The 21,829-nt window shown below is 49.8% G+C and overlaps 1 protein-coding gene across 1 annotated transcript in view; it reads right to left on the reverse strand.

The window, feature by feature from the left end:
* Window positions 1-21,829, reverse strand: part of SHROOM3 (shroom family member 3) — a 110,406-nt gene that overhangs the window by 19,348 nt on the left and 69,229 nt on the right. The window contains exon 3 of the mRNA XM_054283808.1: window positions 6,429-6,557. Within this exon, the coding sequence (XP_054139783.1) occupies window positions 6,429-6,557 (129 nt within the window). The remainder of the gene's footprint in view (window positions 1-6,428; window positions 6,558-21,829) is intronic.

Raw genomic sequence — 21,829 nt, forward strand, 5'->3', positions numbered from 1 at the left:
CATTTCTTCCATACAGATTTTACAAGTGCAAGGTTTTTCCTCACTGTCTGCTCAAAGAAGGAAGAAAAAGGGACATGCTTTTCTCTTTAACGTCTCTTGTTGCAGGATTGTCTTAAGGGAAACTGCACTGGAGGTCTGCAAAGGACAAGCTGAACCCAACATCACTTTACCTTTTCGTGTGTAGGTGTGTTTAAGACAGAGCTCTTCTGCTAAGCTCCTTGCCCAGAAAACAAAGAACCTGGACACTGCCAGATGGGAAGTTGACAAAACTGTTTATTAAGAATAACCCACATTCTTACCTTTTCCTCTGCAGATTTTTAAAGACTGTAAATACTTCAGTGGAGTACAAGCCATCAGCGCCAGTTTTTAGCTTGGGAAAATGAATGATCCTGTGCAAGGCATGTGTTATCCCTTGGTTTGATCAGTAGAAACAGTGAGGGAGCTGTGTAGCCAATCATCCGAGCCACAGGTATTTTAACTCTTTTGTCTGATATCCTTGTAATAATACCACATGTGCACAGCTGTGAATTTTAGTCACAAGACACATGGTACCAGCTTAGCAGCTCTGTGTGGGACAACCTTGCACTGTTTCCACACCTACCCTGTCTTGGAAATGTGGCAGATCCTGACTGATCCCAGACAAACTGGCAGAATGACACAACCTGCAAATGCAGCAGCTAATGCTGGATTTGAATGAAGACAAAAAAATAGTTAGATCTTTAACTGGGATTACTTTGGGGCAGCTAAGTTGCCTGCAACAAAACCAGGAGCAACAGGTGACACTTTGGCACAGAAGGCTGTAGGATCTAAAACTGCAGAGCTGTAATAATAACAACAATAACAAACCAACCTCAACACCTTATCTTTTACATATTCTCTACTGTACTTGTGAATGTGTCTGGACAGCCTTACTACCAAAAAATTCTCCTCTTCAAATAATAGACTAAGTGATCCCTGTGTTGTAAATGCCAAGGCTGGAAAAGGAGACTCCTGGTTCCTCATGGATACTTGCAGTGATCAGATAACTTGGGCATCCAGGTCAGGCTGGCATCATGACAAGTGCCTGGGAGTGAAAATACCTGGAGAAGTCAGTGGGATGTGATGCAAGGCTGGCATCCGAATGGAGCTGTAACCCAGGCTACAGACCAGGTACTGCCAGCTCACACTGGAGACTGGAAAGTCAAAGAGAAAGGGATAGTTTTCATCTCATCCAGCTGCTGCCATGTGGGAGCTGCCCATTGCTATGCTGGCCCCAGTGTTTGCAGATGGAAACACACCCAGGCCAGCAGAGGCTCCTCAGTGGCAGTCTGGCACACTGGGAGCAGTCTGGGCTGCAGGGACCACATCCACATCCCTGAGGCCCTCCCCAGGAACAGCTCTGCAGCTCGCTCTTATTGGCAGGAGCTGAGTGTGCTCTTCTCTGTAATCTCTGGAGATTATCTTTATATTGCATGCAAAACAGGAATGGAACTTTACAGAGACACTTTGGCACTAACTCTAGAGATGAATCAGCATCTGAGGCTTTCTTCAGAGTCTAACTGAAAGGTTATCTTCTCCTCAAGGTCACAAACTAAGAACATCCAGGAGAGTGCAGTCAGTCTGACTGCTGTTCTTCACGTACTGTTCCTTGCCACTTCTGGAGTACACATACAACCTGAGTGCTCTGCAAGTTCAAAAGTACCTCAAGCCCAGCATCCTTCAGGAGGTGCAGTCCATCTTCAACCAGAGCAAACAACCCAGCTTCTTCAAATTGCCATTTGCATTTTTTCCACATCCTTAGAAAGCTAATAAGTGAAAGCCAGAGAGGGATGTTGTGGCTGATTAACCAGCCACTCAGGGTCATCAGTGCCCCAATAAACTGATCTTTTTCTACTCCCACACAGCTCCTGGGGAGTTGTTTTCACCATTCTCACATCCATCAGAAACATCATCCAGGTGGCTTAGAAGAGAGAACTGTGAACAATGCTTCTTGTATCACTGACCTTGTGGTCATTTTTCTCTGTCCCCACAAGCTCCAAACCCTTCCTCAGCAGACACAGGGAATGCTGAAGATAAAGACTGCAAAACTTTTCAAGGAAAGCAGAATCTACCTGCGGATCCAGGCAGGAGCAGAGGTCACCAGGACACACCTCCATGACCTGAGGGGATGGCTCTGACTAGCAGCTGGTGTTCCTGTGTCCAGGGCAGATGGGATGGGGCAGAGAAGAGAGAAGGTCACTCTGCCATCACTCACAACCACAATCCCTGTGGATGTGCTTCCCCCAGCAGCCCTGCAGCCAGGTGGCTGTGTGGGAGGCTGCTGGAGCTGGAAGGGCTACGCATGGCTGGAAGGGAACAGCCATGGCCTAGCCTATCATGTGGGGAGGTGGGAAGGGATGGGGGCCCTGCAGCACAGACCGTCCTCCTGCAGGAGAAATGAAAGATTTGGATGCAAGTGCAGAGCTGGTGCCTCCTGGATCTGATCCCAGGCACTGAGTCACAAGAGAGAAAGCCAAGAGGGCAGCTGCCCATCCTTACCACGTCATCCTCACTGCAGTTGAGATTTCAAGCTGGTGATAACTCTAACCTAACAAAATCCACGTGGCAGGGGCACTACATCCTGAGCCATATCCTGTACGTGCAGCAGCAGGATCTTTGTACATGGAGAGATCCTGATCCCAGCAATTCACCTGTACCCTCCTTCCAGGGTGAGTGTGCACCTGCACCGACAGAAAGCAGAACAACCATCTGAATTCTCACTGGGACAGACCTGTCTCCAAGACAGACACTGCTAAAGGAGTGAGAGCATGACAAGGAGATGTTTTCCAGACATCCAAACGTGGCTGCAGCCTCTCTGTCCATCTACTAGGCAGGAGACAGGAGATGAAGGAAAAAGTAAAGCACTCAGAAGCCTATTAGGATTTCCACAGAGCGAGGCCACAATCTACTCAAAGCAACGTCGCTCTTAATTAAGGCTCAGTCATGGTTCTAAAAATAAGCAGAACAGACGAGGCCAATTAGAAAGGAGTCGGACCAGAATGGCGTCAGCTTGGTGTGTCTTTCACTAAATCTCTCTTTTTAGGCTCACTGAGCCCTTCTGGTAAATTCTGGGGCAGAAAGGATGTGGAGTGAGCTCTGCCCCTTCACAATTTTGACTAAAAAGAAAGAAGACTCATTAGAAAGACCTGAAGTCTATGAAATGTTATTTCACACCATGGATCTTGGCCAATAGTGTCTCCTCATCCACAGGGGAAAGGGAGAATCACGCCCACACTGCCCACCCCTTAATGCTCACATGAAAACTTTCCCTGAGTAAAAAACACATGAAAAACCCTTCACTTGAGAGCAGCTGGGTGAAATGTGTTAATATTCTCAATATTCTCATACCAGGACACAACCTGCTTTTCCACAAAATGTTTATTTTGCAGCTCCTGTGCCTGTGTGGTGTTTCCAGCTGACACATCAGACACCATTTGTTTTTCCCCTTTGACAAACATCACTGAAGATGTCTCGGCTGCATCAGACCATGCCCTGGGTGCCATCTGGGAACTGGGAGACAGGTACCAATCTCCCTGAAATCTCTGAAGAAGGGAATCAGAAGTTTGTTCTCAGAATTCCTACCATTCCTATCACAAACTCTTTGGGAAAAAACTCCCCACCATACCACTGGGGAGAAAATCCCTCTGTGGCAGCAGAGATGACAACCATGTGGATCTAGAGACAGATTTTTTCCTGCAGGCTTTTCCTGACTGAAGTGCCCTCAGGCACAGGCTGCAGATGGAAGTGCTGGGATCGCTCAGAGGTGATGGCAGCTGTGAGCAACGGCGCTCCTTCCTTGAACTTAGGAACAGTCAAACATTGTAATTAATGATTATTGGTCCTGCAAGTCACACCTCTGTGTTATCACATATCTCTGGGAACCCCCACGCTGTCTTATCCAAGAAAGAGGCATTTATCTAGTGTCCAGCAAAGGAAACAAAGAGTGAGGGGCTGGCAGCCAGGCTGTGTGCTGCAGCTCCATCTTCCCTTCATCCCAGCACGGGGTTGACAGGCAATATTTAGATTGAGGACTTTTCCCTACACAAAGAAAGGGTCCCCTGGCATTCCCTGACACTAACCAGACACAGGTTTCAACAGGAACAGAGGTGATGTACACAAACCTCACTCTTCCTGATTACTGAGTTCAAGGACTCTGTTGTACAGGGATCTTCTGACAGCTTTCTATTTTGAAGACAGCATTATCAAGCAACAGAGTTTGATTTAAATTTCAAAACGAGGAGTATTTCAGATCTCTATTTTGAGAGGTGCTTGCCACCAAGATAGTCCATCTCTCTCACAGGACTGAAGCTTGGACATGGAGAAGCCAGGAGAGCCTTCAGCCTGGTACCTAGACCATGCATACAATGAAGAGCAGGAGAGCACTGGGTTAAAGACACTCTGCAACTTTCTTCTTTCTGTAATTTTACTCTGCTTCCTTTACTGGAAAAAGAGGAAGAAAGAACAGACATGGAAAAGAAGCAGTTTAACCTAACTAACTTAGAGTCTTTGAGGAGGATCCTATTATTGCCCATCTTCTGCAGGGATTCACATTCTCTCTCCCAGAGCAAGTGTGGAAAATCCTAACAGCCAGAGCCTGCAGTGGCTTCCCTGCCCAGAGCTCTTCAGAGCTGCACTGATTTATCCAGACTGATAAACTGGCCCCACAGGCTCAATTCAATTAATTTTTTCTCATTCTTCTCCAGTCAGTAAATTAGTTAAAAAGACAGAAACCCAAGCATAGCTTAGATTCTTTCACCACCCGATATCCAACACACAGCAACTTGCAACAGGAGAGACTTGGAAACAAAGGAAGGAATGTGTTTTCAGTGCTTAGGAGGAGCTGGGTGGCTGGCAGCAGGAACCCTGCCCCGTGAGCCCGATTATCCAAACGGAACGTGGACAATGAGGCTGGGCAGGTAACCAAGGGGATCTGCAGGGCAAGGCTCCAGGCAGCAGCTGGGCTCTCCCCTGAGCTACAGGGCTACAAGTCACAGGCAATGCTCATGGGCTCCACATCCAAGTGTGGGCTCCACATCCAAGTGCTCCTGGAGGAGCCATAAATGGGACAGAAGCAGCAGGGCCTTCAGGAGGATGTGTGGAGGTACTTGCACACAGCTGGGGGGGTAACAGGGCGAGTCAAATGTGCCAGGGAACTGCACCCGTTGCCTGGGCCAAAGCAAAGGCTGCTGAGTCTCAAACACCCTCCCACAGGCACATTCTTATACATTAGAGCAGCTTCCTGTCTGTAACTAAAGCTTCAGCCCGGGTCAAACTGAGATTTGCAGCCACAGCTTCCAATGCTGCTGGAAAAGTAAAGTTAAACACTGGGCTCTACACCCAAAGGCAAATTTATCCAAGTGAAATGCCAAACTTTGGAGTTTCTGTGAAGATCTGGTTCTAAACTGTTGGGCAAGAAGGATTTACAGAGGGCATATGGTGAATGACTCATTGTTATAAGGAGGTGGTGGATGTAGGGGAGGTCCTTTCCCAAATTCCCTGTGGGTGACATAACCTGGGGAAATGCAGAGTCCCACTCCTCAGTCAAAGATGAACTTCTCAACAAATCAGCTTTAGGAGATATTTCAGCCTCTAAAATCTGCTCCATCCAAGGCTGGGCAGGGTCAGCATCCATGACTGCCTACAGTGGCCAGAAGCTGGAGCACCACCACTAAGGTCAGGGAGGTTGCTCCAGAGATGCATCCTTGCTGATAAAATCAGAATGTGGAATTCCTTTCTCAGCTGCTCACTCACAGGCACTGGGCCACAGCTCCACCAGATCCAGGAAATCAGTGTAGCTTCTTGACTTCAAATAAGCCAAGGTCTGACCCAAATGCAATGTTGCAAATAAAAGCCATTGCTTCTGCTTCACAGAACAAATCTCACAAGACTGAGACACAAAAATCTATGAGGTCACCCAGACTAGAGCTGACTGATGTAAGAGGTTCTTCTGATGCCAGTAAAAGCTCTGCCTGAGTAAATGCTGTAGGACTTGGTTCTAAACTGCATGGCCAAAGGAGGGGAGTCAGGCTCGGCCACAGTACCAGCCAATCCAGAGCAGTTCAGCAAAGTGATTTCTGAATACATTTAATCATTCTAAGATGCAGACGGGTGCGCAAAAGTCATGAATGCCAAACTCCCACTAAACCACCCAGACTCTGAAGAAGCCAGGTGATTTTGGAATGCCAGGCACCTGAAGTTGGGAAGTCAGAGGAGACTAACACCATTTATGCGGAGATATTTGGGTTCAGCATTTCTGATGACCTTTACCAGCATTGACAAAAGCTCGTAAGGAGAAATTTCAGCACTCCTTCCCCGCTACTGCCCCTCAGGCACACAGGCAGCCAGAGCAGTAACTGTTTTCCACCCTGTCTTTGCAGAGGCTTCAGGGACACACACAAACACATTCTCACCTGGTCTTCAGCCGTAGCTTGACTCCTGCTGCCCACGTGGCTTTGCCGGGCTGGAAGTCAGTGGTCACACAGTCCGGGCTGAGCGGGCTGGGAGACAGCTCTGAGCATCCCTGTGCTGCATGGGTGTCCCTGCCAAAGGAGAGCAAGGACAGGTAAACACCAGCACGCAAAACCTCAGCCCTTAGCCAACAGGATTTTAGGAAAGAGGGCAATGCACAGACCCAGAGGGCAAGGCAGGGGCATCAGGTCATGTGTATCCTTGTTTTTCTCTATTCTGGGCAATGCTTGGCTCTGCAAGTGTCCCTCACGAGTGTTTTGGAGGAGCTGCCCAATCCCACGACACACAGGAGTGAAATTAGCTCAATACACAGGGCGCAGAACTCATTATCCTGCAGCTGCATTTGGGGACACTAAATCCCCAGGTGTGGAGTCACGGGTTCCACTGTGGGATACGCTTTTTCCACATGTAACCACCTTACGAGAGCTCAGGGATTGCTCTGAACACACAAGAGAAAAGCCAAGAGAAAACTCCACACAGTGAGAGGGAGAAAGACAAACCTGTCCTACACCTCTGCTGATATTTCCACCAAGTCAGCAAACACATATTTACCCCGCTCTAAGTCACAAAAACACAATGTAACTATTGCTTCAGCTCCTTCCTTTCCTCTGGAAGGCTCCACTATTCCCACTTGCTCCTATTTTGAGCCCTGCAGTGCAGAAGGGATTTGAGATTTCACTCAGGGAGCCTCCACCCCGAATAAAAGCGGGGTTGAAAGGCTCCCTGCGCCTCTCCCTGGCCCGGCATAAGCTGCAATTGCCTCTCGGTGTGCGCTGAGCCCACATGCCGGCATCGGGGGCTTTGGATGGCTGAGATGGCTCGGATGCCATTCCGCTGAGAGCCCGGCCGTCTGCGTGTCCGGCCGGGTCCTCCCCCGCGCCCCCACGTGCCAGGCAGGAATGTTAAGCCTCCCATTGCGGATGAGATACAGCGGGGATGCCAGCAGCACTTTCACCTCCATCAGGGAAAGCGACTCGTCAGGAGCGGCCTTTTGTTGCTCACCCTGCTCATCTTCATCCGATTTTTACCCCAAATCCTGCCTTGGCTGCCTTTTCTTTCCATGTGCCAAACCTCGTCCTGCTTTGTCTCTGCCACTCCTCTCTGAGATGATGTCAAGCCTCTGATCAAAATTGAAAGTTTCCCTTCCCTGTTCCCATTCCAGCCTCACTGTACACCAGGAGCACAATCTCTTTTCCTGCAGCCCTGGAAGTGTCAATATCCTTAAATGCTCTATTTCTCTTAGCTCACCAAACTCACCATGAAAAATTACCAATTTCCAGAGGAGATTTTACTGCAAGACACGGAAAGGACAGAAGGCCTGCGACAGGTGAGGATTTAAAAGATTGCATATAAACGATTTATCCTTACAAACAGGTCTACAGTTTTGTGAGCAAAACATATTCACAGCTTCAGCGTTTGGAGGACAGAGCCCTGTGCTTCCCTGCTTGTTTCCTAGAGAGCAGAGTTTGGCTGTGCCAGGCCACACCACGGCAGTGGGCAAAGCTGCTCACGCCCTCCATGCAGCCAGTGTCTCTGAGGGAGCCAGGGACAATGTGCAGGGCTGGGAAACTGCCCCTGGGCCAAGAGAAGACTCATCAAGAGCCTGAAGAACTGATAGAAAGGAGCAGTAAGTGCCTGGAGTAAGGAGCAGTAAGTGCCAGTAAGGAGCAGTAAGCTCCCCGGGCATGGGCACCACAGCCTAGAGATCTTTCAGCACTTGGAATCTTTTTTTTTTTTTTTTTTTTTTTTTTAAGGGAAAGCAGCTTTTGAAGGATGCTAAGAAAGCGAGAGACACCACAGACCCTATATTCTGCTGTGAGCAGAGCTTTCTGAAGAAGTGCCTTTGCCCAGCCTGACCTTCCAGGGGCAGCCCCAAGCAGAGGCAGCTTGGGTGTTCCCCCTCACAGGAGCAACCCCTGCTTCCAGCATGCATCACTTTGGGCTTTACCTCACAGAGACAGACACCTTCATTACTGTCTCCATGGGCTCCGGAGGTGCTGTTGGGGGAACAAGGAAATGCAACAGAGTTTTTCCCCAGCCTCTTAGAAAACTGTAATTGCAGAGCTCTGTGGTGCATGGCAGGCTCAGTAAGACACTGCAAACTAATCATCCACTCTAGAAATAACATTAACCAGGCCCAGCAGGGAACACAAGAGATGAGGATCCTTCCAGCTGGGAAGCACACCCACCTCAGGGCCAGAGCACAGCCAGAGGGATGGTCCCCATGCAGGGGAGGGGGGTCCCTGTGACAGCAGGGTAGGGAGAAGAGCTGAGGCCAGCCAGGGCTGCAGAGCTGAACACCTCCCCAAACAGGACCCCAAGCCCACACCTGTCCTGCCCTTGCAGCCTTCTGCCTCACCTGGCTGCTTAGCCCAGAGCATTTGCTATGGCATTCCTAAGGAAGGCAGCTCCTTAGGTCTAATAACCAGGAGGGTGTTAATCTCTGCAAAGACACTTCTTCCACCATTACATGGAGACAGCCACTCTTGTGCAAAGCTGTTGGGGGCCTACCTTTCCTCTTGGCTGTCCTCACACCTTCTCCTTAGAGTGGCCCCTCTCTGGAAGCTCCAGCTCCCTGTGGCAGCGCCCAGCCCGATGGGATGCTCTTGAAGCCTGGGGCTGCATTTTATTTTGGGATGTTTCAAAGGGCCTCACAATTCCACAGCCAAAAAGTATCCCTGGCAAGGAGGGGCCTGCAGTTGTTCCTTTTGTTATCATGCTGTTTCTAAAGGTCTCAAGTGGGAGACAGGAAACCCAGCACACACAGTCTATTTAAAACTCCTTTACCTCCCACCTGAGGCTGGCAGCTGCCTCTGAAATCTTTCCTTTTCTGCAAAGTTCGTGTTTAATTATGAATTGTTATTTATACTTGCTGCTTCCATGGTGCCTTTGGTATTTAATACCACACATGTGCATGAGAACACTCTGCTCAGCTTTTCCCTCATCTAAAAATATGGCCTGCTTGAATTTTTTCCTTGCTGCTTGCTTGACAGTGAAAGAATACAGTGCTAGAGATTAAGGGCTTTTTTCAAGGAAAACCTCCTTCAGAAGTTTGAGTGCCCCCTCCAGAAGAGAGGCAGAACCTCCTGACCCCACATCCATCTCTCCCCACACAGCCAGCACAGCCTTTCCACAGCAGGCATCTGTGAAACTCTCCTTCCTTCTCACCACCTTCCTCAGAGCTCTTCAAGAACACATGGGTGGCCTTATTTTACATTAATCAACTCCCCATAAGACTGGTTTGCCAGCTGCTGCCATTGGATGTCCCCTGAACTGCCACAGTCTTTGCACAACTCAGTTGCTGTTTTGGGGAGATTCTTCACCTCTGAGCCGGGCTGACTCCGAGCTCCTCTGGCCCCTTATCTGCTTCCCATGCTGACCTCCTGTTACCTGCGTGCTTGGAACGTTTCACAGCACTTATCTTAACCTTTGGGGCTCCTGGCTCTTCCTCCTCACTTTCTTCAGTCTTCCTTATCCTTATTTACAACCTTCACATTCCAGCACAGATCAGTTTTCTAAAGTCAGCCTGGACAGAAAGTGTGGGTGGGTGCCCCTGCCCAGCAGCTCTCCTAACAATTATCAGAGTCTGCAGAGATCATATTCTTAATTAATTAAAGCCCATGTTTCATAACAATAGCTCCCTGAGTAATGGCAGCAGCATAAATCACTGCTCTCACTGAGGAAATGATGCAGTGCAAGCTCAGCTGCCTGGCTGTAATTCCCAGAGAGGAGACAGACTTTGCACAGGGAGGCGGCACAAACCCAACTTGGGAAGTTTTGTCTGCCCATAGCATTTATTTTCCAGGACAACAGTGTTACAGTTCTTCTGGCTGCACTACCATCCTGCACTCTTGGCTTAGCTGCCTGTAGTTCCAGGGATGAGTCCTAGGATATGCCTGAGGTGAGCCACAAGCAGCACCTGGAACTATGTAAAGAAATTATTTAATTTTTTAAAAATTTTTCAGAATAGGTATATTTTAATGGTTCCTCCTCTTGGAGCCATGATTGCTGAGTCTAAGCCAACACCTGATTTACTGCCACAGTAATAGATGGCCTGAGTCCCAGAGGATCCAATCCCCAAATGTTAACAGGTTTAGTAATTTTTAGTATTTTGTTACTTCTAAATCCAGTGTTGTTCTGGAAGAGAGGACGGAGACTAAATTCTCGTTTTTAAATCATTTGGGATGAACAGGAGTATTTGTAACCAGTGACAGAATTAAAAGCCATCCTAGAAACACAGGTGCTCACATGGTGATGCTTCTGAAACTGAGATTAAAGCAAGGAACTCTTCTTACAACTTCTACAGCTATTTGTAGACATTTCCTGATATTCTTCCCTTTGTCTTAAATCAGAACCTAAGAGGAAACCCCCCTCCACTACAGAAACAGCCAACAGCACATCACAGACACAAAAATACAGACAAGCACCAACAAAGCTGAACTGGGCTCCGACAGGCAGCAAGGAGCCAGAGGGGTTAATGCTGCTGGTTTATCCTCACAGCACCCCAGGTTACACAATGTCACAGGGCAGCCCGAGATGCCCAGCTCAGCCCAGTGACATAAGGAGAGCTGGGCAGCCTCACCTCTGGCTATCCTCATCCCTCAGGCAAGCTCTCAGCAGCTGCCCAGCCGGAATTACGGCTCCTGGGGCTGCAAGCAGCATCTCCACGGCAGTGCCCATCTACCTCCTGGCAAAGGACAAGCCCTCCCGTCTCCTCCCTGCTGTCAGGAGGGGGATGCAGAGCAGGGAGACACCACACCCATGCCAGGCACCCACCTTGGCTGTCGCTGTCCTGCTGCGCAGATCCTCCCGCTCCGACTGGAGTGCTGACGTATTTCTTATTTTGTTACCTCCTGTGGCTGGCCCAGAAATAGCCTGTAATCCACAGCTCTGTCACGCTCCCAGAATCTCCTTGAGCTGCACTGCAAGTGTCCCTGTGTCACAGCACAAGGGCCCAGGTGCTCTCCTGCTAGCAGCAAGGCCTGCACAGGTTTGTTACTCTGCGCACAGGACCCCCGAGCCACACCAAGATCAGGAGGAAACGTGTGGACAAAACTTACCATGAAAAAAAATTTATAAATTGCACCAAAACTTCCCACTCTAATAACCTGTAAAACCTTTGCCAGAAAAAGTCTCACTCCTTGGGTAAAAGTTCTAGCTTGTGACTAACAACATCACCTGAGATGGGGAACAGCCAGGTTTAACTCCACAGTCTTAATTAGGCACATGAGGAATTCAAGACTGGTTCATGAATCCAAAACGCAACAGGCTCCACCTGTGTAACTCCTGGAAGCACATTTTCATCATAAGCAGAGCAAGACTCCTCTCAAATCTCAGTAGGGCTCACTGAGCACATGAATCTTGGGACTGAATTAGGCATTCTTCCCCGAGATCTGCAGCAAGGTCCAAGTTCTCAAGTAGAAACAACAATATCCATATCTAGGATTCAGATGGGTCAGTAAAACCCAGGGAAAAAAACCCACACAACCTAAACCCATTCACAGTGCTGCTGGCTGCTGCTTCTAAGAAACAGGACTACTTAATGCACATTTTCTGTACACATCACAAGCACATCTATCCTGATACCTGGTAAGACAGGATTACTAGAGCTGATCTTTGTGCCATAAGCCAATCCCAAAAGGGAAAATAATTTTCCCAGGAACAGTGCAGAGGGGCTTGTGCTTTTCTACCTGCACAGGCCATTGTTCGAAGGCAAATTAAAGAAATCACAGGATGGTGAATTTTAGATGGATCCATCCCCCCATTCAGGCACCCATCACTCTCAGTCTTATGGCTCCTACTGGAGATTCCAAGCATGCAGAATTTCAGGGCAAAGCAAGAGAGGCTGAGAAGTCACCTGGAATTTATCCAGACTCACAGCTTTCCTTCTCAGAGGGCTCTTCACTCAGGCAACTCCAACTTAAACAACCTCAATGAGTGCTGACCTTCAGGGCCACCGAGAAAAAACTCTGGAGAAAGGAGACCACTTTTCCCCTGTGCAAGCTGTCTAGTCCTACTTGTCCAGCATTTTCCTGGCTTCTCCTTTTCTCTGGGAGTGGATGGGTTTCAGTTGACCTGACCTCAATCCCACAATCTGGCCACGCTGTGTTTGCACAGCCCCACACAAACCAGCTGCTCCGGCGCCGTACCTGTTTGCAAGCACAGAGCTGAAAGGAGCCCTGGCATTCATTTGGGTTCCTCACTTCACTGGCCAAGGGATCTTTGAGAAAATGAACTCCTCCTTTGTCTGGGAGAGAGCTCTAATCCCCGTTTTGCCCTGGAGGATTACTGGGTACTTAGAAAGGCACTCACATGCACATTTTTGGTTCGTGCCAGCTGCATTTAAGCCCACAATATGCAGCGTTCCCTTTGGTCTTTAGCTTTGACAATAAGCATTCCACTGCGCCCAGACCTCGACCCAGAGCCTGCCACCCTTTTCCAGGCACCCTAAATCCACGCTTTCTCAATTGGGGGCCTTCCCTGCTTTGCATGAGCACTTGGCCCTCGGAGGCAGCTGGGCACGGAGCCGCGGAGCCCACGGTCCTTTCTGGTGCTGCCCAGCCGGCTTGGAGCGCACAGCTCCCTGCACAGCCCTGCCAAAACCACCTGGGTCCTGGCCGGGAGAAACAACCTGGTGGCTCAGGATTTAGCTTTTATCCCTAGTGAATTCCTGGCTTTTTGTGTTAGTGGTGTATGGTTAGACTCTGTCACAGCTTGCCGTTAGCACCCAGGCAGCCTGTTCCCAAAGTGCGCTCCGTGCAGCTCTGCCCACATCTTCCTCGGACTGTGGCTTCATTCCCTGAAGTTCTAATCTGGGATCAAGTTCAATGGAAGCAAATGACTCTAAAGCAGTACTGACTTGAGTAGCACTTTGCCTGCTCAGGGGAGATCTCACCTTCTCAGGAGGAGACAACTGAGAAGTGAGAACTGTCCTGGTCTGTCAAAAAAGTGCTGTGTGATCCATCCTGCAACTCACCTCTACCTGCACCTTGTGCTCAGAGAGCTTTAACCTTCTCAAAAACATATCTACCTACTTATTGTGTCAAGACAGCAGTAAAACCACAGATAAATGACAGTTTCATTCTTTTCTACCCCACAACTAACAGGACTATCCTATAAACTTGCTCTTGACCATTGCTGAGCATCTCCTGAGGTCTTCCAGAGATGCCTTTGGGGAAACTGCAGGATTGGCTTGGGGAATCAGAGCATCCCCTCTCCTCACAGGCTGTTCAGGACCAGGAGGCTGTGAGTTACAGTCCTTCAGAGCTGGCCATAAAACAGTGGGATCAGCTCTCTCTGTGCATCAGATCTGTTGGGCAGAGGTGCCTGAGAAGAAGATGATGCACAGCGGTGCTCAGGTAAGCTGGAGGGTCTTTAACACACCTGTCCCTGTAAGGGCCATGGCCACCACACACAGCTAAAGCAGCAGCCTGACAGCTTCTGGGGTATCCCCACACTGAATCATGTAGATCTAAAGTCCTTCTGATAAATTATAACATTTAACTTCTCTTACATTACACACACCAAGCACAAGCTGCCTCTAAAGGACAAGTGTAAGCGAAACTAAAAATGTAACTGCAGCTCTCCTACCGTTGTCATTATCTTTCAAGAGTTCTTTTGTCATTATATTGCAAAGGTTCCATATTGCTAGAGTTTTCTCTCAGTGATTTGTACTAACGGGAGTGACAATCTGAGCATCCCTTCAGAGTGGGCAGAAGAAAGCCTTGTACTCCCATTTGTCACAGGCACAGTGGACATTCAGCACCAAGGACTCAGGTCTGCAGCAGCTGAGCTGTCTCAGCCCTCTCTAACCTGATTATCTGCAGTGCTTCCTGGTATTCCAGATTTTAATTGCACTTACTGGACGGGTGGAGCGTGCAGATGTAAATCACCTTTGAAAGTGTAGCAATACCTAATCCCCAGAATATGAGCTACTCCTTTTGAGCTGCTTCTCCATCCCACAACTTCTTCCTGGACAAATTCCTGGGCACCTTACTCAACACAGCATTCCATTTACTTCCTGGGGATTTCAGCAGGAGATTTGCCCAAGTAAGAAGTGATGATGGATTGAGTAAAGAGATGAGGACTTGGCCAGCTCAGTGAGAGAGACAAAGGCAAGTGACAGAAATGCTGGCTGCTAAGCTAATAAATATCTGTTTGTCACTCCAAATACCTTTAGCATCTGCCAGTCTGGCAGAGATGAGCTTGAAAAAGCATGAGGACTGCAGCCATGACAAGGAACATGAGATGAGGGAGGAATCCTTGGCTCCTCTCTCTTGGTCCCATGCCTCTGTGCATCCCCATTGTTCTCACACAAACCCTGCAAAAGGGGCAGCTGGCCTTCCTGACTCCACTCCCCCCAGCAGGGAGCTATTTTAGCAGCATTAGGAGTCATCTGCCATCCTTCTGCTGAGGAGGTGCCACAAGCATCTTTCCTGTACACAGCCCTGGGTGTGGGACCCCTTCCATGTGCCCTGCCAGCAGGAAAACTCTTCCCCATCACCTTTGTCTACTGTGTTTTGGTCTGGTGATCTTGAGTCTGGTGATGCCAAGTCATTCCTTGGGCTTGAAGGAAGATGTTAGGCTGGGTCTTGGGATGTTCTCTGCAAGTACTGCAGGGCTGGATGAGCACCTGGGGAATCTCACCTGGATGAGATGGCTTCCCCAGTGATGCTGCCCTCCAGTACCACTGAGGTGGACCACTCCCAGCAAGAGTCAAGAGAAATTCCACTAGAGCTTAGCATATGGCTTTGACTTCCAGGGAGAAGTCTCAGATCCTCCTGGGTTTCCAGGAACATGAAAGTGCTGCTCTGTAGATGCAAAACCTTCCACAGCTCTTGGGAAATCCAAGAAAACCTCACTTCGCCTAAATGCCTATCAGCTTTTAATGGGCCTTTCCTCACTTCAGACACATCTCAAAAATCCACCCAAAGCCCTCTGAAACAGCATGGGCTGCATTTCCTTGGAGTGGATGCCCCCAAAGGAAGCAGCGAGGACAGGAGCACTCACATCACTGCCAGCTGGCACTCTGACCTGACCCTCACAGCACGAACAGGTTAACAAGACAGCAAAAACTCTTCTTGCCCAGTGGCAACAGCAGCACCCTCTCAAAGGAAGCCACACCTCTGCTAGGGACATGCAGTGATTTGGAGTCCCAGCCTGGAGATCTCTGCACACCAGATGGAAAAGGGGAGCAACAGACACCCCCACTCCCAGCCTCTCCTGCATGCAGCACACATGGTGACACTGTCATCACCAACACTCCTCCCAAAATGGAGGAGCCAGCCCCAAAAACAAATCGAGCCACAAGTGCCAAACTCATTTGGAGAGAAAGCAGCAAACCCAAATCCTATTAAGCAGCCATCAGTGTCAATATTTATTCCCCACAAAGCAGGGACGAGTGGCCTAATAAACAGTGTCAGGCTGAGCCTGGTGAGAGGGAAGAAGGGAACAGACAGACTTGGGGAAAGGATGCAACATTAATCAGCATCACCCCTGCAAACCTTTGACAGAAACAATGTAGTAAACTCAGCAACCACTTAGAAACTAAGCTCCCTTTTTGCTTCAACAGTGATAGCCCCCAGTTCCCAGCCTGGAGGTTTGGCAACCTTCACAACAGAGCCACTGGGCCCCATAAAACCTTTCCCTTTCAATCCACCTCTCAACACACACCTCTCTCTGGCCTGGCTTAACCACTCTCTGCCCAGCACAGAGCAGATCCATCCCAAGGTCTGGGCTGCAGGGCATGAAGCACTCTAGCCAGTGCAGAGTGAGTGGGCTCCCAGGCAAACAATGTCTGCACAGGAAGACAAACAAATCAAGCCTGATTTCACAAGGCAAACTCCTTGGCTGCCAGAGTCACTTCAAATATCCCAGCTTCTCCTTCTCCCTGCGGATCATTCCTGCCCTTGGGGACAGGAATCTATATGCCATTGACTTCTGCCTAGCCTGGATGGGAAAACACAGAATTGGACAAACCCGCTCCAGGCTCTCAGTATTTCCATCAGGGCTGTAGCTGAGTTTTTAGAGCCATGCCTTACTATAGCACATATTTGCTCCCATCTACACAGGGAAATTCAAGCTGCCATAGCATGATGAGGATGCAGTCATCGTGCACGGGGGGCCCTGTCCCCACTGTGACTGTACTGCCACCAGCTATCAGCACGTACTTTGCTTAAATTAGGCTGAAATGGAGTCTGTCTCCAGCCTGGAGCCTGCCTGTAACTGCAAAGGAATCTGTGCCCTCTGCAGCACATGAGACAGGATCAGGTCACTGCTGGAGAGCACTTGGCCTGCCTATTTTTATTGTCCTCCCGAATACTTTTCTTCAACACCGTTCTGAGTTGCTGAAAGAATAGTAAAGATGAGATTTTTTTTTTTCCTAAATAACAGACAGGCTGATAATCCAGAGGAACCATGTTCTTTCAACTTTTGGATATTTCTCAAATCTCTGCCCTTGTTGCCAGGCTGCTGAAGGCATTTTGAAGGCACAACACGATGTAATCTAATCAGGGTGAAGTGGGCTGGTTTCATTTCCATCAAATTCCCCTTTCAAAGGCATAAATTTACCCTTCTCATCCCACCCTCTAGAACTGAGCCAATACAACAGTTACTGCTACATGAAAAACCCACCCCATCCCCTTCCCTCTGAACAACTGCTAACTGACATTCCTCATGCTTCTTTAAACCCAAGGACATTGCCACTAATTTGAGCCCTGGTGCAACTGAAACGTAAAGGATTAGGGAAGTGGCTCTGGTCTGAACAGACACAAGCATGCAGCAATGCAGCTCATCAAGGGCAGCCAAGCTTTTCATTCCACTTAAACTGGGCAACAACCTCCTAAATAATGGTTTTGAGCACACAGGGTTTCTTTTGCACTGCCTGGAGCACCTGGGTGGCGTGCACCTTGAGATACTGAGTGTGGCTACAGCCTGATCCTGCTGACCACGAGCCATTCTCTACTCCCACACCCACCAAAGTCCAGCAGCTTGCCAGCGCCAGCCACAGGCACTCTGGGCCTGAACAAATGTTAGCCAACTGGGAATCACACAGGGCATTATAAAACACCCTGTTTGATGTCATATCCTCCTGATTTATTTACTTACACTGCTGCTGGGTGAAGAAGTCCAGGGATGGGATGGGATGGGATGGGATGGACCAGGCTCCACCATGCCAGCTGCTCTGCAAACACCAAGTGAAGGATGGCTGCTCACCCAGAGGGCTGACCATTAAAGGAGGGTCCACCCTAACTAAACAAAGGCAGGAAGGATGTTTTCCCCATCACTGCTCTTCCCTTAGCAGCCTTCCCAAGTCCATCTGCTCACTGATGCCAGCTGCATCCTCCTACTAGAGCCCATCTTTTCTCCCACTGCTGCCAAGACCTGGGATACTCTGTACAGGGAGAAAGGCTCTACATCACCCTGCTTTTATTCTCATAAAAAAATCTGTTCAGGCCTACTGAACACAGGGGCATTTGTGGAGGCCCCTGGCTGCTGCAGAACCATCTCCCAGAGGCAGGGCTGCCACGTGCCACAGCCCTCTCTGCAGAGCAATGCCAAATAGGCCACAGCTGGCCTGGTATGTCTTTATTGCATTTTGAGCAATGTTTTACAGTTAAACCTCTGGCCTGCTGACCTCTGGAAGATAAGCCTCTGTGATTACTAAATGAACTTTCCTTAAAATTTACAGTAATCCTGATTTCAGTCGAACTGAACTTCCCTCTTCGATTAAAGAGCCAGAGGTGCCAAGCACCATTTAATGTGGGCCAACAAGCTCTCAATCCTCTAAATCCCCCCACTACAGACGTGCAGAGCAGCCCTCCCTCTCCCAGCTCTAGGCTGGCCTGGACTTCACCTCTCTCACTCAAAGGAGTTTTAGGGCATTGATTTTTCCCTACTGTTGTTTCTTCTGGTGTCGAGGAAAATCTGGACAAGCACCTTGTAGGAGCAGAGTCGGGCTGAGCAAAAACAGTGAGCTGCTGAGCCTCACCCCTCTCCTGAATGAGCTACAGGGGGCTCAGGCTGGGATGAGAAATGAATGTGTTTTAATGGGTGCTGCTGGTGGCACCCAACTAAATTTAAGGCTGGGTTTTTTAGGCAGAAAAACATAGAGAGATCAGAGTTTAAAAGGCATTACTGCACGGAATGAGAAAAGCAGACCTTTGGACCTTGTGGGCAGAAGAAGCAGGGGAGAAAGTTGGAGTGAAGGCAAATGAGGTCTGTGGGACACATTCCTCCCAAATTTACAAAGAAAAACACTGGCTAATAGTCTTCGATTTGAATACAATTCTCTTCCTAGCCATTTTAAGGAGTCTGTGGGTCACTCCAACCAGGTGATAAAACTTCTCAGCTTCTGTCCCAGTATCTCGTTGCAAGGTGCCTGCCAGCAGAACTCCGTGCAGGAACACTACACTGCTTACTAAAACATGTAACAACACAGTGAGAGCGCACACGGAACCTCCCGCTGCTCCGATGCCCGGCACCCGGCTCCAGAGAAAGAGCAGTAAAGGGACCCTCAAGCCCCGCAGCTCTTGCCCACTGCAGCCCACAGCGGGTGATGCAGCCCCGGACGCGTCCGTGCACTCTCAGCACAACGAGGGCGTTCAGCTCGCACCTGGAAACCCCTGCGAGCAATGAGTTTCACATGCGGACGGGGGAGCGCGGCACGGCGGGTCTCACCCTACACCACTTCCCTGCCCGACTGCTTCTTCCCAGCATCCGCAGGCGCCGAGAACACCGAACGAGAAAACAGCACTTGGAAGGGGAGGGGGCGGGCGCCCTTCCCCGGGAGACTCCGCCGGTGCCGGCCGAGCTGCGGGGCTGCCGCCTTTTGTTAGCCCGCCCTGCCCGGCATTCGGAGAAGGAGCGCGCCCGCCCCGCAGCCCAGGCAGCCCCCTCACGCCGGGTCGCGTCCATCCCCCCGCCTCCAGCATCCCGCTCCCCGCGCCCCCAGCTCCCCGCTGCCCGCGGCCGCAGCGCTCCGCACTCACCGTGCCCCGGGGCGCGGACGGCTCCGCGCTCGCACTCGCGCCGGGCGAGGGCGCCCCCGGCAGGTGCCGCGGCTGCAGCCCGCCCCCGGCACCGCCCCGCACCGAGCGAGCCCCCCCGGCACGGCGGCCGCGGCCCGGAGCCCCCGCACGCTCCCCCGTCCCGCCGCAGCCCGGCCGCCGCATCTGCATCCCGCACCGCCAGCGCCGGCTCCGCCCGAGCTCCCGCCCGGCCGCGGAGCTCAGAGGGCTGCGCTCCCTCCAAGGCCTGCCGCTCTTCCCTGGTCCATGAAAAAGTCCAGTCGCTCCTTCCCATTAATCAGAGGCTGCTGCGGGTGCTTTCTGCCTGCCCGCTGATGTCCTGTCTGAGGAGCGAGTGTCACGGACCGCAGCAAAGCCACGTTGCTGCTGGGGTGGCTTTAACAGCGTCTGCTGTTACCTGCTAGGTTCGTTTCATACAGGACACTTAACCAGCAAATGAGTTGTATTAAATTAATTTTAAAACTACATACAGCTGAACTGTTGTGTCTCACAAAGGAAGATGTCAGGCAGACACAAGATAAATAAACCCTTTCCATTTCTTATATTGTGAAAAACTCAAGAAAATCCTTCATGCTGCACAATGATTTGTGTTACACATGGAAGGAGTTCAAGTTTCAAGTAAGAATTTGTACTCCCAATACCCTGCTTTCAGCTGGCACGAAACAAGCACGGTGCTATTACAGAGCCAAGCTGGTTTGTGCCTAGGAGTTGAAGTGGCCAGGTGCTCTGGAAGTCCTCCTGGCTGAGGACTGCAGGATTTCATTTTCCCTTTCCCAGTGGTGACAGATTTTGCAGGTGAAATGAAATCGGTTGCTGCTTTCCCACCCTGCCACTTGCCATCCTCCTTCCTGCCCTTGTGATGCCAACACCTGCCTCTCCCTTTCTGCTCTGTACCCTCCTGGGTTTTTATTTGGGAGCTGTTTCCTTTCAAGGGGTGGCTCCATGTTCACCCCCGTTTCCTGGATTTGCACATGGATGCAAATACAGCACCTGGCCCTGTAACAACCCCTGAACTCAAACTCCTCTGCAAGCTGCTGGCAGCAACAGAGAGAGGTGCAGAACGAGGATGGCAAATGGGGGAATGTGAGGGAAAGAAAACACCTTTAGAGGTGGTGAAATACCCAGAGAAGTGGCTGAAGGAGATGCTGGAAAAATTGCTCTTCACAATATATCATAATGGATCTTTTATCCAGGAGTATCTAAACATCACCCAAAAATATCTCTGTTTTATACAGAAAGAGACTGGTATTTTATAGAGTGAGGGAAAAGGATGTGATCTTATTGTGAGCAGGAAAGAATCCCACTCCCAACATGCTCTTCACAAGAGGCCTCCCTGAAGCCATTTGTTCACCCGCTGTTAAGCCACCACAGCATGTTACATAGATGATTTTACTTCTGTTTATATGTAACTTAGTTCTGACCTAGCTTAAAATGGTTTCTCTTGGTCTCATTTGAAGTAAAATATTGAACAGGTACATGTGTCAGGTGAAATTATGCTCAGCCAAGTTGAGCTACTTTTGATGTTAATGTCTCTCTGCCTACCTGCACACTCATAATCAGCAGCCCAAAATGTTTCATACTTCATCAGCTGCAGAAATCATAGCGATAAACTAGAGTGGCAGATGCAGAAAAGCACCAGAGGTGAGGTTACAAAGGCAGCGAGCAACACTTCTGATGAAACCCATCATGAGGTGGCACCTCTCTCAGCAGATTAAGGGTGATTTCCTGTTTGTTTTCACTTGTGCTTCCTGGGGAGGATATTTTGTCTGTATAAAACCTGGGGTGGTGTCACACACCTGTCTTGCCATGGCTTTGAGCTCCCACACCTGGATTTCCACCAGGGACAACAACAGACCTCTCCCATGCGCGTGTATAAGGGGATGTGTCATCAGGATGGGTTAAGAATTTCAACAGCTCCAGATCACTGCCTTGTGACACAAAAGGGCAGGTTTAGGAAGCAGGATTAAGCAGCCTGGGAATAAGGATGACTCAGGTAGTGCCTGCCTTCCTGTCCCCTTTGACAGCAAGAGGCCCTTTCTGATCCAAGCTGAGCACACCCATCACCCCGCTCAAGAGCTGGTGTCTGCAGCCACCAGCCAGGGTGACCCTGCTGCCAGCAGAGTCCCTCTGTGCAGATGTCACCCATTGGAGGCATGGCCTTTGCTATCACCTCTCCCAAAGGCATGATTTCTCCCCTCCCTGACTGGAAAACCACACGGAGCACTGTACATTCCCACACCAGCATGTGCAGCGTATGTCACCTGCTCAGGATCATTCCATTAGGACCCAGAAGGGCCCACGATAATTTGCTCCGT

Source organism: Melozone crissalis, unplaced genomic scaffold (assembly GCF_028551555.1).
Source record: "Melozone crissalis strain CALT ecotype California unplaced genomic scaffold, PUWL_Pcris_2 ptg000039l_1, whole genome shotgun sequence".
In the NCBI taxonomy this organism is placed as follows: Eukaryota; Metazoa; Chordata; class Aves; order Passeriformes; family Passerellidae; genus Melozone; species Melozone crissalis.